Source organism: Falco cherrug, chromosome 4 (genome assembly GCF_023634085.1).
Source record: "Falco cherrug isolate bFalChe1 chromosome 4, bFalChe1.pri, whole genome shotgun sequence".
Classification (NCBI taxonomy): domain Eukaryota; kingdom Metazoa; phylum Chordata; class Aves; order Falconiformes; family Falconidae; genus Falco; species Falco cherrug.
Window position 1 is genome coordinate 47,556 of NC_073700.1, and position 14,852 is coordinate 62,407.

The 14,852-nt window shown below is 40.1% G+C and overlaps 1 protein-coding gene across 14 annotated transcripts in view; it reads right to left on the bottom strand.

Annotated features, from left to right (window-relative positions):
- LOC102048068 (6-phosphofructo-2-kinase/fructose-2,6-bisphosphatase 4) overlaps positions 1–14,852 on the bottom strand; it is a 55,908-nt gene that overhangs the window by 15,046 nt on the left and 26,010 nt on the right. For all 14 annotated transcript variants that reach the window (XR_008732249.1, XR_008732250.1, XM_027800180.2 and 11 more), the window contains 8 exons: positions 10,455–10,551; positions 8,162–8,228; positions 5,822–5,896; positions 4,860–4,916; positions 4,409–4,530; positions 2,474–2,681; positions 1,733–1,879; positions 1,058–1,162 (listed from right to left, as the gene is read on the bottom strand). Coding sequence is in view for 12 of the 14 variants with exons in the window: in XM_027800180.2 (XP_027655981.2) it covers positions 1,058–1,162; positions 1,733–1,879; positions 2,474–2,681; positions 4,409–4,530; positions 4,860–4,916; positions 5,822–5,896; positions 8,162–8,228; positions 10,455–10,551 (878 nt within the window). In the remaining 2 variants the exon portion in view is untranslated. The remainder of the gene's footprint in view (positions 1–1,057; positions 1,163–1,732; positions 1,880–2,473; positions 2,682–4,408; positions 4,531–4,859; positions 4,917–5,821; positions 5,897–8,161; positions 8,229–10,454; positions 10,552–14,852) is intronic.

Below are 14,852 nucleotides of genomic sequence, written 5' to 3' on the forward strand. Positions count from 1 at the left end.
TTATTCTTCACATGCACAGTAAAGCCGGTGTGCAGAGAACACAGGAGAGGGCAAGGTATGAGCAGACCAGAAAGCCCTCACTCAAGGCAGGCAGGGAAAGCAGCACTACCGATGGAGGCCTTGGCCAGAGCAGCCCAGCAGTCTCCAGTGAGGCTGTATAAACCCCTGTGACTGGTACCAGGGGTGGAGAAACCCTCTTTGACAAATGACTGAGATCAACTAATCACCCCGAGGCAATGAAGGAGTTTGAAATGTTTGTCACCATCCTAGAGGATGACATCAGTTTGGAAAACAAACACTCCTTGTCCAAATGGATTGGGAGAAATTTGCAGCTTAATGACTGCCTCATTAGTAAGAGAGGGGTCACATCCACCAAGAACACTGCTCTTACCACAAGCTGCTCTTAGCGTGGTGATTACTCCTGACTGCCGAGGAAAGAAGACCACAGAGCACCGCTTCCTCCTGATGCAAACATCTTAGCAGCTGGTCCAATTACTCCTCCACCCTGCTGCCCTGAATCCTAAGCCTTTAGCACCCACAGACAGACCGTGTGACCATCTGTTAATTGCTGCACTGTAATGGGTTTGCTTTAGAAAGGCTGTCAACAAGTTATCTTCCCAGAGGCAAGGAGTTTATTAAAGTGAAAACACCAATGTGGCTACAGATTTCCCTAGCATTTCAGCCAGAACTGCATGCAGAACAGACATTATCTACAGCAGGATGAATAGAAAAAGGCAATCTTGGCAGTATGTTTGCATATGCAATAGTTTCAAGCCTTGCAATCATTTTTCCTGCTTTATCACTGCAGGACCAGCATAGAAACGATGCCCACAAGATCAAAACTCTCAATTGTTTTTCTAAATCTATTGTTTTATTTTTCAAGCCCTGAATCAAATTAAATGGCCTGTGCTCAATCCCTGCAAGCTCCTGTGTGCTTTCCCCTGGAGAAAGGAACCTTTTTATTATTTAAAAAAAAAAAAAAAAAAAATCTTTCCTAAAAGGCCTGTATTCAAACAGACAAGGAAGCCTTCATGTTAAGAGAGAAAAATTAGCCTACCTCTCCTTTAGGGTATCTGTATCTGTATTTGTCTTGGTCTCTCAGTGCAAATTCAAGCGGGTAATTTTCCTGTATTTCTTCGTATGTCATTTCTTCACACACTCCCTACAGGTAATAAAAATAATTTAAAGGCATGTATTTTCAGTGGTGTAAAAAGCAGCTCTCACTCTTAAATAAAGTCGTACATAAACAACCCTTAACAATTGTATTTTGTTACTCTGACACTTAATGACAAAATTCTCACATTGTGATGAACAGGACACTCAGCTGGATGTGGTTACAAGGAATCATTAAATTCCTACACAAATGAAGTTACACACATGGGCAAGCAAGGCCAATAAGCAAGGTCATATTTCATCTATTGCACCTGCTTATGTGTTACAGGTGCAGTTGGAAAGTGCCAACTAGCAACACCCACCTACCAAAAATTTCATATCATTGTGGCTTCTACAAGGGAATGTTTTACTGGGAAAGAATAACCAAGACTAAATTAATTATGGCAAAATGTAACAAAATATTTCGCCTTGTGAACAGGAACCAACAACTTTTCCAGCCCCTAGAAGAAGCTTAAATTACTTTCTATCCCATAAAAGGCCTATCATTACAAAATTAAGTACAACTTTCATCCCTAGCAAACAAAGCAACTTACTAGACATTTAGAAAAGAAGAACTTACTGCATCAATCTCATTCAAAACCTTCCACTGCTCATAAGGCACTCCCAAGGCTTCAGCAGTCTGAATTGTCCTTTTCATCTGGCTGGTCCAAACTTTCAGATCTTTGATATTCTGTTCATTAATAAATTGTGCCAAGCTTTTGGCAAACTGAAAGAAAAACCATGAGACAATGGATGAAGGCTCAGAGCCAACACATTGCACTCAATTTGGAACACACAGGCTCTAGCCTTTGTAAACTCATTACAACTTTTCCAAAAGGCTCTGTCAAAGTTTCTGCTAAAAAATACAATATATTCCATCCATTAAGGCAAGAGGGACAGGAAAGGAAAGGAGTACAAGGAAAACACAAGTTTCCTGCAGTTCCTTCTTTAGTTCATCTTTACCTCCATGAATTTTCCTTTCAGCTTTAACTTGTGAACCTTCCCAATTATCCAACAAGTCAGCATTTTACAAAAATACAGTCAAAAAATAAAGCCCTCTTGATAACTGCTTTGTGGTGTAGCATAAAAAGGAATTTCAACCACAGAATGACAGATAGCTAACAGAGCACATAAAAAAATCACAACACACAAAGTGTGTCCATCCAGTTTCCACTACCCACCTACGCAACTAAAAAAATCCCTCTTAAATATATTAAGAGGAAAAAGGTGTAGAGGAAGAAAGCTGTAACTACACAGAACAAACTGCACACATGCATAGATACACACAAAATGCAGTCACACTTGTGCAGGAGGTACGTACTTCTTTCCCCCTGACAGACAGTCCAGGATCTCCTCCTATTCTCCCTTTCAGATTGAGTTCACTTTCTCCATGTCGACAGAGGTAGATTGATCGAGGAGTCACATGGATATTCATGAGGTAGTAGACAATCCGGCTCTGAATGTGATCCATTACTCTGTTCACAAGGTAACTCCTTCCGACATCCATAATTTTAATATAAGAAAGATCCCTTTCACAAGCAAACAAAAAAATTATGCAGGATTCCACAGCTTGTGTTAGCATGTACCACAATCTTCCCAGCCTCTTTCTCATTATAAAACAAAGGGGCAACAAGCCAAAGCAATAAGCAAACCCTCAATTACCCACATAATATGCATTAGTCCCAACAAACTGCAAAAACAAACAAAGGTACAGGATGAACTCTATTCCTTTCACATGTAAGCTGCTCACATCACTTTCTTTTGTTCCCTTTACTTGCACTTTGTCTCTCAAATCTAGATTCCATCCTTGGAAAACTACTGTCCTCCCACTGAAAGGAAGATTCAATGCAGTCATTGAACTTTGGTAGCTTCAATAAGATATCCAGGTATTTTATGATACCAGGTTATTTTTCTCCAGGTTACAAACACTTCCCCCACAGCAAGTATTTGTCCGATTGCACCCAGGGGCCAAAAGACAAGGCCACTATTTACCCCCCTCAGTTAAATCTTCCAGAAAAACTACAGCAGCAGAAGCCTCAGGGACTAGCCTGAAGCAAGATGTTTTCTCAGCCGCTCTGTCAACAACTATTTATTAACAGTAGAATCAGATTGGTTTGGCTTGGAAGGGACCTTAAAGATCACCTAATTCTAACCCCCATGCCTGCCATGGACAGGGACACAATTACAGTACTGTAATTTACCTCACCACTACCTTCTCTCAGCATCAGACAGGTTATAATTGCAAATGTTCACGGCTTATCCCTTCTCATCTGAGCTATAATTTCATACATATATATACACTATATAATAGTATGGAGGAGGAAGAAAGTCTAATAACTGAAAATAACCACTATTGGTTTCTAGATATGCATCACACCACAATAAAACAAAAAAAACTTGTAATAAAACCAAATCGAGGTGATGAGAAGCAAGCATCATCACCTCATCTCTGATAGCATTCTTTGGAGTTAATCATTACTATTTCACCCAGGCACATCCATTAGGTCCATCACAGAAATTATATGCATGAACTGATCTGATTGAATCAGCTTCACGCTGCTTACATGCAATTACACTAAAACACAGCACAGCCTTCTCCATAGCACTTGTCCTGAAACAAACCAAGAGCACCTGGTATGAGTGCAGCTCAAAATCGCACACTGAAATGCTGGACTCTAGCAAGAAAAACAGGGCTCCTCCTCACATGGTTCATCCCTACTTTACTTTCAGCTGTTGAAAGTGAATGAGAAACAGATGAATGCTTTGGCATGAGGGCAAATAATCTACCTCAAAGTTTCTCACAGCCCTGCATCTGCAGAATAATTTGCAAGCACAAATAAATAAATTTAGAAGTCACATTTTTAAGATTGATGTGGTCAAAATTGATCTTAGCCATGTCAACAATCTGATCTCCTCTACATACTGAAAAACCAAATAACAACCAACCGCTACAGCAAGTCTGGAAAAAATTCTAAATGCTGGTTCTATCCCAGAAGAACAATACCATTCTCCAAGTGGGAAAAATCAAAAAGAATATTATCCCAGAGTAGATTTGTTAGCCAATTTTCCTCAAGCAAACAAGTTTCCAGGCAGTACACCCAGAGTCAATTTTCTCTAATTTGCCAAAGGAAAGGGAGCTCAAGCAGTTAAAAAAACATGACTAGAAAGCCCTAGCCCCCAATACAGGATGCTCCATCCCCTAAGGAAACATCTTATAATAACCCACTTGTGATCACAGTATTATTTCACCACTTACTTGTCAAGAGTTTCATCTAGTGTCTCATATGAGTTCTTGTAGCACTCTATTCTTTTCATGAAGTCTTCTGTTGCTTCATCATTACTACAATCAACATAGTCAGGACTACCCAGCTTCACTTGCTGTTTAAAATAACCATATGACAGCAGTACATAAGTTTCTTTCCCTTTTTAACAGCTTAAAGCTTAAAAGCTTAAAGAAATAGGAAGGGTGAGAACACAACACAGAAGCTTACTTTCCGGTTGTTAATTACAATATATGTAAAGCGGAAAGAGCTATTCTTTATAGAATTAAACTTCTAAGTTACTATACACATGGACAGGAAAATAAATGAAATGTTCCATTAATGGGAGCTAATGTGTTTTTTGCTACTGGAAGTTCTTATAATGTACTTCTGAAAATACTGAGCTACTTTAACCTCTTGACTTAAAGCAAACTTTGCTATACTCACCACAATGTTTGCAGCAATGACCTCTGGATCTACGCATACTGACTCAACAAAAAATGTCTTCAGTCCAAATGGGAAGTCACATACAGAAGGAAGGAAGGAAGGAAGAGGGGAAGAGAGAAGATGCATTAAAACACCTCTGGAGACTAACACACACGAGCACTATGGTGCTCACTTCCATGCTAACCCCTTTTCAACAGCCAAACGTTAAACTTCCCTCCATTTACTCAGAAGGTTTCTCCAGACCCTCTCATCGGCAGTTGTTGGCTTACCATTCCCTAAAGCATCATGCTCTATACTCATTCCCGCAACAGTGCTTCTAAGGGGAAAAATTTTGCAGCGAGAAAAATTTATGATAGAAGAGGAAAAAGTAAATGCAGAGGATGCAAGTTCAGCCACACAAACAGTAACTACTGTTTCTGAAATAGTAATTTAGAAGTCTTTCAATGAATGGAGTAGCCTCACTGGAAAAGAGGTTTGTGTTTTGCTCTCTCAAAGATTTATGGAGAAGCAAGTTTAGAGGAAATGAAAGATTACCGGAGAACAGCTAAACACAAAACAATCCTGTACAAAAGGCAGAAAGCCATGGAAAGTTTTTAGTTTGTACAGAACTAACACAGAATTCCCTATGTGTTTCTGCAGCAAAATCCTGAACTGCACTAAGAACCATATTTTAAATAATTCTGGCTGACAGTATACTCAGAACTGCAGGCCCCAGATGACAGAATTGAAGCCATAGCATAAAAGAGATTAACTTCAAAGAGTATAAACATTAAAACTAAGAAAAATGAGGACTGGGTGACTTTTAATCACAAACAATGCTTGAGAATGCAAAACGTAGTATTGACTAAACATCTAGGAAGGACGTGGCTTATGTTAGTGCACTTCTTAACTCAAGAATACAGGTAAGAGCAAAACTATCACTGCCTTACTTGCTCAGGTGTTAGCTTGAAACTTTAACTCACTTTATATCCATTTTCTTCACCAAATTTGTAGATAGTTTCTCTACGTTCTCGAGTTGTGTTTGTAGCATCAAAGACCTAGGAGTAATTATGGTGGGGAAGAGAGAAAGGAATTAAAAAAGCATCACAGCTTGTGAAAAGCACTGCGTTACTAACAAAAAAAATAAGGGTTCAAATCCCTCAGTGTGAAGGAAAGCAACGAAAACACTTCTCCTTCCCTCTATGTCAACATGTTCAACAAGAAAACACAAGACATTCCTACTTTACGCACATGATTTTCTAAATACTAAAAAAAGAGTAATATTTTGAAAGCACTACCAGCAGAACACTACTTGGAAGAAGCAACCAGAATTTCAGTCTAACACATAATACAGGACAGAATCTTCCTCCTGGCCTGTATCAGCATTGCATACTAATGCACAATTCTGGTGATTTGACCCTGGCTGAATACCAAGTGCCCACCAAAGCCACTCTATCACTCCCTCAATCAGACAGGAGAAAAAATACAATGAAAGGCTCATGGGTTGAGGTCACTCAGCAATTACTGTCATGGGCAAAACAGACTTGACTTGGGGAAAATTAGTTTAATTTATTACCATTCAAATCACAAATAACACCTTCCCCCCACCCCTCCCTTCTTCATGGGCTAAACTTCCTTCCCGAATTCTCTACCTCCTCCCCACCAGCAGCACAGGGGGATGGGGAATGGTAGCTGAGGTCAGCTCATCACAGGCTGTCTCTGCCACTCCTTCCTCCTCAGGGGGAGGTTCCTCGCACTCTGTCCCTGCTCCAGTGTGGGGTCCCTCCCACAGAAGACAGTTCTCCATGAACTTCACCAATAAGAGTCCTTCCCATGGGCTGCAGTTCTTCATGAACTGCTCCAGCATGGGTCCCTCCCATAGTGTCTCCCACGGGGCAATCCTTCAGGAACAGACTGCTCCAGCAGTGGGTCCCTGCAGGGTCACAAGTCCCGCCCAGCAAGCGCGCTTCAGCATGGGCTTTTCTCTGCACAGGTCTACCAGTTCTCCAGAGAACCAGCTTCAGTGCGGGCCTCCCACGGGTCACAGCCTCCTCCAGGCACCCACCTGCTCTGGCGTGGGGTCCTCCCCGGGCTGCAGGTAGGTAACTGCTGCACTGTTAACCTCCGTGGGCTGAGGGGGACAGCCCGCCTCACCACAGCCTTCACCACAGGCTCCAGGGGAATCTCTGCTCCAGCACCTGGAGCACCTCCTCTCCTTCTCCTTCTTCACTGACCTGGGTGTCTTCTCTCACATAATCTCACTCCTCTCTTCTGCTGGCACAGACTTTTTTTTCCCCCTTCTTAAATGTGCTGTCCCAGAGGTGCTACCCAGGCTCGGCCTTGGCCCGTGGTGGGTCCATCTTGGAGCCAGCTGGCATCAACATTGGACATGGGGGAAGCATCTCGCATCTTCCCACAGAAGCCACCCCTGTAGCCCCCCACTACCAAAACCTTACCATGCAAACTCACTACAATAGTTCTTTAGTGAACTTATACCACACAAAAGATGCTGCAATCAATATGGTATTCAAAATGTAAGTGTAAGCTTTTAAAGGGTGGAAGATCTGCAAGACTTGTAAATCCTGTCCATGAATTACAAGATACATGCAGACATTTTTCTAAGAACTTATGTTTAGCTCTGAACACACCAGTGTTTTACCCTAGTATGAAGTTTACCACAATACAAAGTTTACCTCATGTCCCCAGTAAAACTTGTAACTATAGAATGGTTTTCCCTGATTAGCTAATGAAAACCCAAGAGTTGTGTCAGCAGTCTTAAGAAAAACAATGTTATGCAAATTAATGTGAATATGCAACATCAATAGTTGAAGAGCTGATGTTTTGCATCCCGTTATTAAATACTCAGATTTGTAACAATTTACTCTTGAGTTTCTCCTGCTCTCTTCAGAGATTTCCCATGTCAGTAACACAACTGCCAAGCAACAGCCAGGATGCTTTCTGTTCAGTCTTTACCTTTCACTTGAAACACCAGACTATCAAATGGAAACACAAGTGCAACCAAAGCAGATGTGTACATTATACAGTACATTATGTACAGCGGAGAGAAGGGGGACATTTTTCTGGGTGCTACCCCACTCAGAAATTTAACCCCTCAAATCACAAACGTGGCTGCTTAATATGGCATCATCTCCCTGAACTTAAGTAATCCTTTCACTGCAGATCTAACATATAACTCCCAAAGAAAAAAACCAAAACTGATATACTGAAGAGACACCAGAATTACTTGGGCTGTATATTAATCCAGCAGACACCCAGTTTGTAGGGAAGCATCTTAAGAATGTGTCTTCCAACAAGAAACTTACAGCCACGTGCCCGTTTTCTTCACTGAGGTACTGTCGGACATCATTCAGCGCTGCTAAGGCACACCGTCTTAAAAATGAAAAAGAGTAAAACTCAAATGCTAGTTAAAGTAATTTAATTAACACACTTTTGCATTGTGATTAAAGTGCCCTGCAAATGTTAAGATAGTATCTCTCAAAAACATGTATTTTTTAATCAGCCCACACACACAAAACATGGGAAAACCAACAGAGGTCAATGAAGCTATACTAAGGAAATGTGGTCACAGCCACCTGTCTGGGAAAAAAAAAAGACCTGGCTAGTGCTCCTCTGTGCGACTGATAAAACTATACATCACCACAGAATACCCACCAACTTTGCTGACCCCATTAAACTTTCACTGACCTAAAGTAACATCACTGAATCATCCCTGAAACTGTTCTCTTTTCCCAATTACCTATTCATAGATATTGGCTTCTTAAATGGATCCTCAAAGAGGGAAAAAATAAAACAACTTAAGGCTTTTATCTTGTGGCCCTAAGTTGAAGTGGAAAGACGACTATTTTTCAGTAATCTACTTCCCTCTCTTTTTGACTATTGTGTAAAAATAGCTTATTTTAACAAAATTTGTTAGAACAAGGGCAAAACAAAGTTAGCATCATGTATTAGGGAAGAGGTGAAAATAACACCCCATTATAGTCACCAACCCAATGTAATTAGTACTGGAGACCATTGATGACACAGATACCAAAAAACCCCACCTCTCCATACTTTACACTTGTATTAAATCTGGAGAATAAATTCATTTGCAACTTTTCTATCTCCCCAGCATTAGTATTATCTTCAAAGTCCACCATGATCTCTAACACAATGAACAATACTGGAGGGCAACATTAACACTGTACACAATTTACTCACAGAACAAAGACCCATTTATTTCCAGTGAGTACAGCCTTTTTCAGTACCAACATAATAACCTGTCCATTTCAACAGCCTTTCCATGCATTATTGCTCTGACTTCCAGACTGAAATGCATAACTCTTCTCTTACATTTGCCAAATTCTGCACGCACAGCCTTATCTTAAAAGAAAAATGAGGGCTTTTCAATCCTGACAGTATTTCCACATTAGCATGGTTAATAGATGTCAGGAACAGATGCATCAGTCAAGTCTTCACTAAATAAATATATACCCTCTTTAGTCATTGCTAACTAGGCAGATGAGCTCACACAGCCCATTTCATGTTACATTCTCCACCATTTAGTCTAACATGTGACACAGAAGCACGTTAAACAGTTTGGCTCTACCTCCAAGCAAAAGGTAGGGGCTTGCAAGACTAATGCACCTCATATCTGCTCTTTGGTCCCGAAGGATTAGGAGATTCTCATGTAAATTGTTCTCCTTTGACATTAGCAACACTCAGTTGCTGCTAAAGGGGAAAGGGAAGAGAGAACACAGAGGGACAGCCACAAAAGAAAGTGCAGACAGTAGGAAAGTCCAGACATTTGTGATGCTCGAGCTGAAGCAATTACGAACAATAGACTCTGTATTTTAAAAAGCCTAAACAAATCACACTTCTGTTCCTTCTCATTTCATACTGCACACTCTTAAATGTTTTCCTGAACATAGTAAAAAGGACAATGAATGGTGAAGAAAATAAAAGACCTTCCCATTTGACCTTCTGTAAGAAAGAGGTAGCTCCCTCTTGCTCTGACCTTCTCTTCATCTACCCCTTTCTTCTCAAGGTCTTTCTTCTACATTAAAGCAAAGCCTCTTTCCAGACAAGACAGGAGTTCTCAAGTGCTTCATCTGGGCACAGGTGTTCACACCTGCATAGCATTAGCAAAACATGGCAATTTTTGAGGCAGTGCACTGATTGACTGCATGAAGCACCTGCATGGTGGCCAAAAAGACAACGTCAGGGAGACAACAATAGTGTTTCATTCCCACTCATTTGAACAGATAATAACAAATAGGTTCAAAGTACTCCAAGCAAAAAATTCCAGTACACAAACCAAAAAGAAAAGCAGTTATATGGGGTTTTTTTTCTTCTATATGATCAAAAAAAAAGCTCTAAAATGGCATTTTAGGAATTAGACAGAAGAAAGTCACATCCATTAGCTGATACCTTATGAAGAGGTAATAAAAATAATAACCTTCTCTAGAACTTCTTTTTCTTGACATTTTATACAGCAGTCTCTTAAGAGTCTTCCTGAACATACAAAAATACAACTTAAAGAAGTCTCTAAGAGCAAATTACATAGAGTACCATTTCAATACGATTAGCATTGTGCAGCTAAACACATTCAAAACTTACTTCCTGATTTTCAATCCTTCTTCATTGTCAGGCAGGAAGAATTCAAAAGATTTATACTTTTTCACCAAATCTCGACGATACTGACCAACATTAAATTCTGCCAAGAAGAAACCAGTATTAGTGGGAACGAATGACATTCAAGTAAAAAGGACAAAAATTATGACAGCTTTGAAATCCAACTACCTGCAAGGATAAATAATTTACCATGTATAAAATCAATGTATCATACTACTTACTGTGTTTGGGGGGGGATTGTTTGTTTTTAAGCGTATAAACAACAAATCATGGAAATGGCAAAAGAACATTTGGGCTCTTGGTAGCTCCAATGGAGTCACTTGGCCATACTAATGTGCCTCTTGCCTACCAACAAAAAGAAACTCCTTTCCTCTTTTGCAGGGGTGGTTGGAAGTCTATGTCAGTAGTCTACAAAGAACTAATAATAATCTATTTTTTCTTCTGTGTATATGTGCAGTGAAATAGTATTTTGACAGCACCCGCCAAAACTTCCAGCTCGTATTTAAGCAAGGAAGAGCTCTGAATAAAACGAACCAGTCTTGCTTTTGATAAACAAAACTTGACATTCAAGTTGTGGAAACATTTTTTCAGAACGCTGCTCCAGTATTTCAGTTCCTTAATGATCAGTACATACCTGTTCATTTATTTTAAAAAAATGCTTAAGCTATAACAAAAAAAAAAAAAAAACCAACCAAAAAACCACCAATCAAACAAAAAAACCCTACACACACACATTTAAAAAATCAGCAGAAGCATTGAACATAATCTTACTGTGATCTCTTTAACAGTGGCCAAAGAAAACTGTTCCTTCTCTGGGCAAAGGTCCATCGATAAGGTCTACAGCCAGACACACATCACAACATCAGATATGGGGATGAGGGCAAAGCGGTTCTGTTTTGCCACACAGCAGACAATGACACTGTTCCCTGACAAACTTAATTCAATAGCTCTGCAAGTAGGTCTCTGAAATGCAATTAATGTTTAAGCTGTTTCTGACCTACATGTTTTCTCTGCTGAACTGCAAAGCATTTTTTATTTTAACATTAGACCAAAATGAAGTATTCTGTTTGAGAAGCTGCCAAGGTGTAACTACTTGCCAGACTTAAATTCTGGAAAGAGGAAAAGAAGTAGTAGGCAATTGCAGAGTTGTAGCTAAGAAAAAAAGACATAGGATAAAAGATCTCAGCCATCAGCTGTCATATATAGATTGCTGTTGGGATTGGGAGCAGAGGATAAAGAAGTAAAATATAAGTTTTGTTGGAATTCAACAATGTTATTTTTTTTTTGTGGTCAACTGTATGACATGGATTATAGTACAATCCAGATTATTCTGTGAAAGGTTTAATGAGCACTACCCACACTGGCTAGATGAGAAGGTGACTACTTGTAAGAAAAACAGAAGATGAATTTCAGATGGCCAGTGTTGTCAGGCAACAGCCCTTTAAAAATCAAAATTAATTAATTTTGTAAGAAAGAATAGTTACTTCAAGAGGGTCATGCATGGCAAAGGAAAAAGTGCTATCTAGTGGGACAATGTTCAGCCTTTTTTATTAGCATCCCCACCTGCGGAAGTTTCACAAAGCTAACTGGCATCACAACTACCACACAGCCAGAACTATTAAAAAAAGATTCCCAAAGTTTAGTATCTAAAAACCACATTGCAACACAGCTCTATTCAGGCATCCAATTGACCTCATTTCCTTTAAAAAGCCCATACAAAAGTCCTTTGTATTTTTAACCATTTCACATCCTAAATGACAGAGGATTTTAGAAGGAATAAAAGAAAACACAGAAGTGATGGCTCAAATGATTCAACTAACATCAGCCCTGGGCTATTCACCTCCATTTTCTGTTACTGAACTCTCCAGCTTCTCAGAAAATAAGAATACCTGTCTCAGAAAATAAGAATACTCACTATATTAAGCACACACTAATTTTAAGACATCAAGAGCCAAAGGATAACAGATGTTAGGCCTAATTGATACTTACAATGTATCAATTCAGTCCCAATCAACTGGAAGCATTAAACAATGTGTCAACTATTCACTCAGTCAGCGAGGTATTTTAAATTGATTTCAGCTTCAGTAAAACTGCACCGCTGACAACAAACAACAGTAAAGGACCTGTGGTTTTCCAAGAAAATCCCAAGTCACCCTTTCTAACAAAGACAAACCATAACCAGCAACCTGGGATAGAAGCTCATATGGTAACTTTATGTTGTATACTTTTGAAAAATTAGGCAGTAACACCCTCACTATTTTTTATTAAGCACAAGTGCATGTGTTTTCTGATGTGCTACTCATAGTAGCCCACGGAACTCTTCCTATACCTGAAGCAGACCACCTCTACCTATTTTACTGTATTTGGGATATATTCATCCAAACATGAACCATATGTGGCCAGTATCTTGTTTGTCATCCAATACTGGATTCCTGCTTTTCAAAGTTCACACAGTCAAATGCTCAACACAACGAAGTATAAATAAAACATACATTTTATCAGCTTTATAGGCTAACCTATTTAGACCGTTAATTCTGTTTCAGCCAAATGGATAAAACTGAAGTCCCCAAAGATCTGTTACTGCTCACCAGAAGGGTTATACTGTGTGAAAACAGTCAAAACTCAAGCGATAGTTTGAGGGTTTGCTGGATTTAAATTATGTAATGTATCCTCCCTAACTGTGGATAACTGGCTAGCTGAAAAAAGGTCTCATAGACATAGTCCAGCTGGCTGGACAAAAATGCACATCGCCCTCAGCTTATCTGAAGTAAAGCAAAATACACTGTCTTTGGCTGTTTTTGTTACACAATAACAGGAAGATTTCGGTGGGAAAAGAATGTTGCAGGTGGGAACAGAAAACTACAGAAGAGAAACTAGGGGCGGGCTTGGTATTTAGGCAACTAACCAATAATGAGCTTAACTTTTGTAATACGTATGAGCTAATTATAACAAGGCATAAAAGGTGACTGTAAGGTACAATAAACGAAGTCTGCTGATCACTCATGTTGAGCGACTGTGTCTTCCCTCCGTCACGACAAATGGCGCCCGAACAGGGACCCTAGAGAGGGCTGAACCTGCGAGCCACGGTTCGACGGAGATTCGGGTACCGGTCCTGAAAGCAGCGCAGGAGGCGGAAGGGCACAGTTCCCGCGCCCGGGAGCACCTACAGAGGGTCCCGCCGGCCACGCGTCGCCGAAGTCTCGCAAAGGCTGCAACAGCGCTGATGAAGGTATGGAGACACAAGCGACGTACAATTTGCTCATATGCTTTTTAGAAAAGCGGAGCGTTCAGGACATAGATTGTAAAAAGGAATTACCCGGGTTATTAGCGTATGGGATAGCATCCGGGTCCCCCGCAGCAGCGGCGAGTGGCGGCACGCGGCCCGGCAGGCCCCTTCCCGGCTGCGGTTTCTCTCCAAGGCTGCACACACACCCACCCCACCCCCCTCCGATCGGCACCATGGCGATGCAAGCGGCCAAGCGAGCTAACATCTGGCTGCCCCCAGAGGTCAATCGGATCCTTTATATTCGGAACCTGCCGTATAAAATCACAGTGGAGGAAATGTATGATATTTTTGGAAATAAGGACCTATTCAACAAATCAGAGTTGGAAACACTCCTGAAACAAGAGGAACAGCTTAAGCTTCTCAAGGAAAAATAAGGAATTCATTACAAACCCACAAAAAAAAAAAAAAAAAAAAAAAAAAAGTGCTTCAGATGTCCCCTACAAGAAATGGGTTTCTGCCTTGAACTAGCAAACATCTCTGTGCTTAAAGAGAAGCCTTTTTGCCTTGATGGAGATAATTCTGTATTCTGTATTTATGCAGTATTCTGAATGTGGAAATTGGTTGGGACTAGGAGGCTGGCTTAAAGGCATTTTGCAAACGGGATTATTATTTTTGATCATTATGTAATAATAGTTTTTTGATCAAAACCAGCCAAAATTATTTGTAAGCATTAGGCATATCTGAAGAGAATGCCTTTATTTGAATCAGCAGTTAAGGTGTAGTTTAGTCTGATGCTGTGGTTTTATCTGCTTCTGGTGAATTTTTGAAGTGATGAAATCAGAGATACAAGGTATACTAAGAGTTATGAGGTAATAAGGTAATAATCTAAGTAAGGGTGCTGTCTTTTATATATACAAGTGCAATATGCTTTTATGTAGCAGAGAGAAACTTTAACAATAATGTTGCTTGAGCGAGATGTGCATGTGACAGCTTGGGAAAAGGGCTATCACAACTGGAGTGCAACAGTGTTTCTATGTCTGGCAGAGTGAAATCTTTCAAGACCTGAGTTTAGACAGTCTAAAATTAATTGTTAGTATTCAGAAAACCCATCTTAAGCCTCTTTTGCTTACATAGTGTTATGGAAGTCAACTGCTATT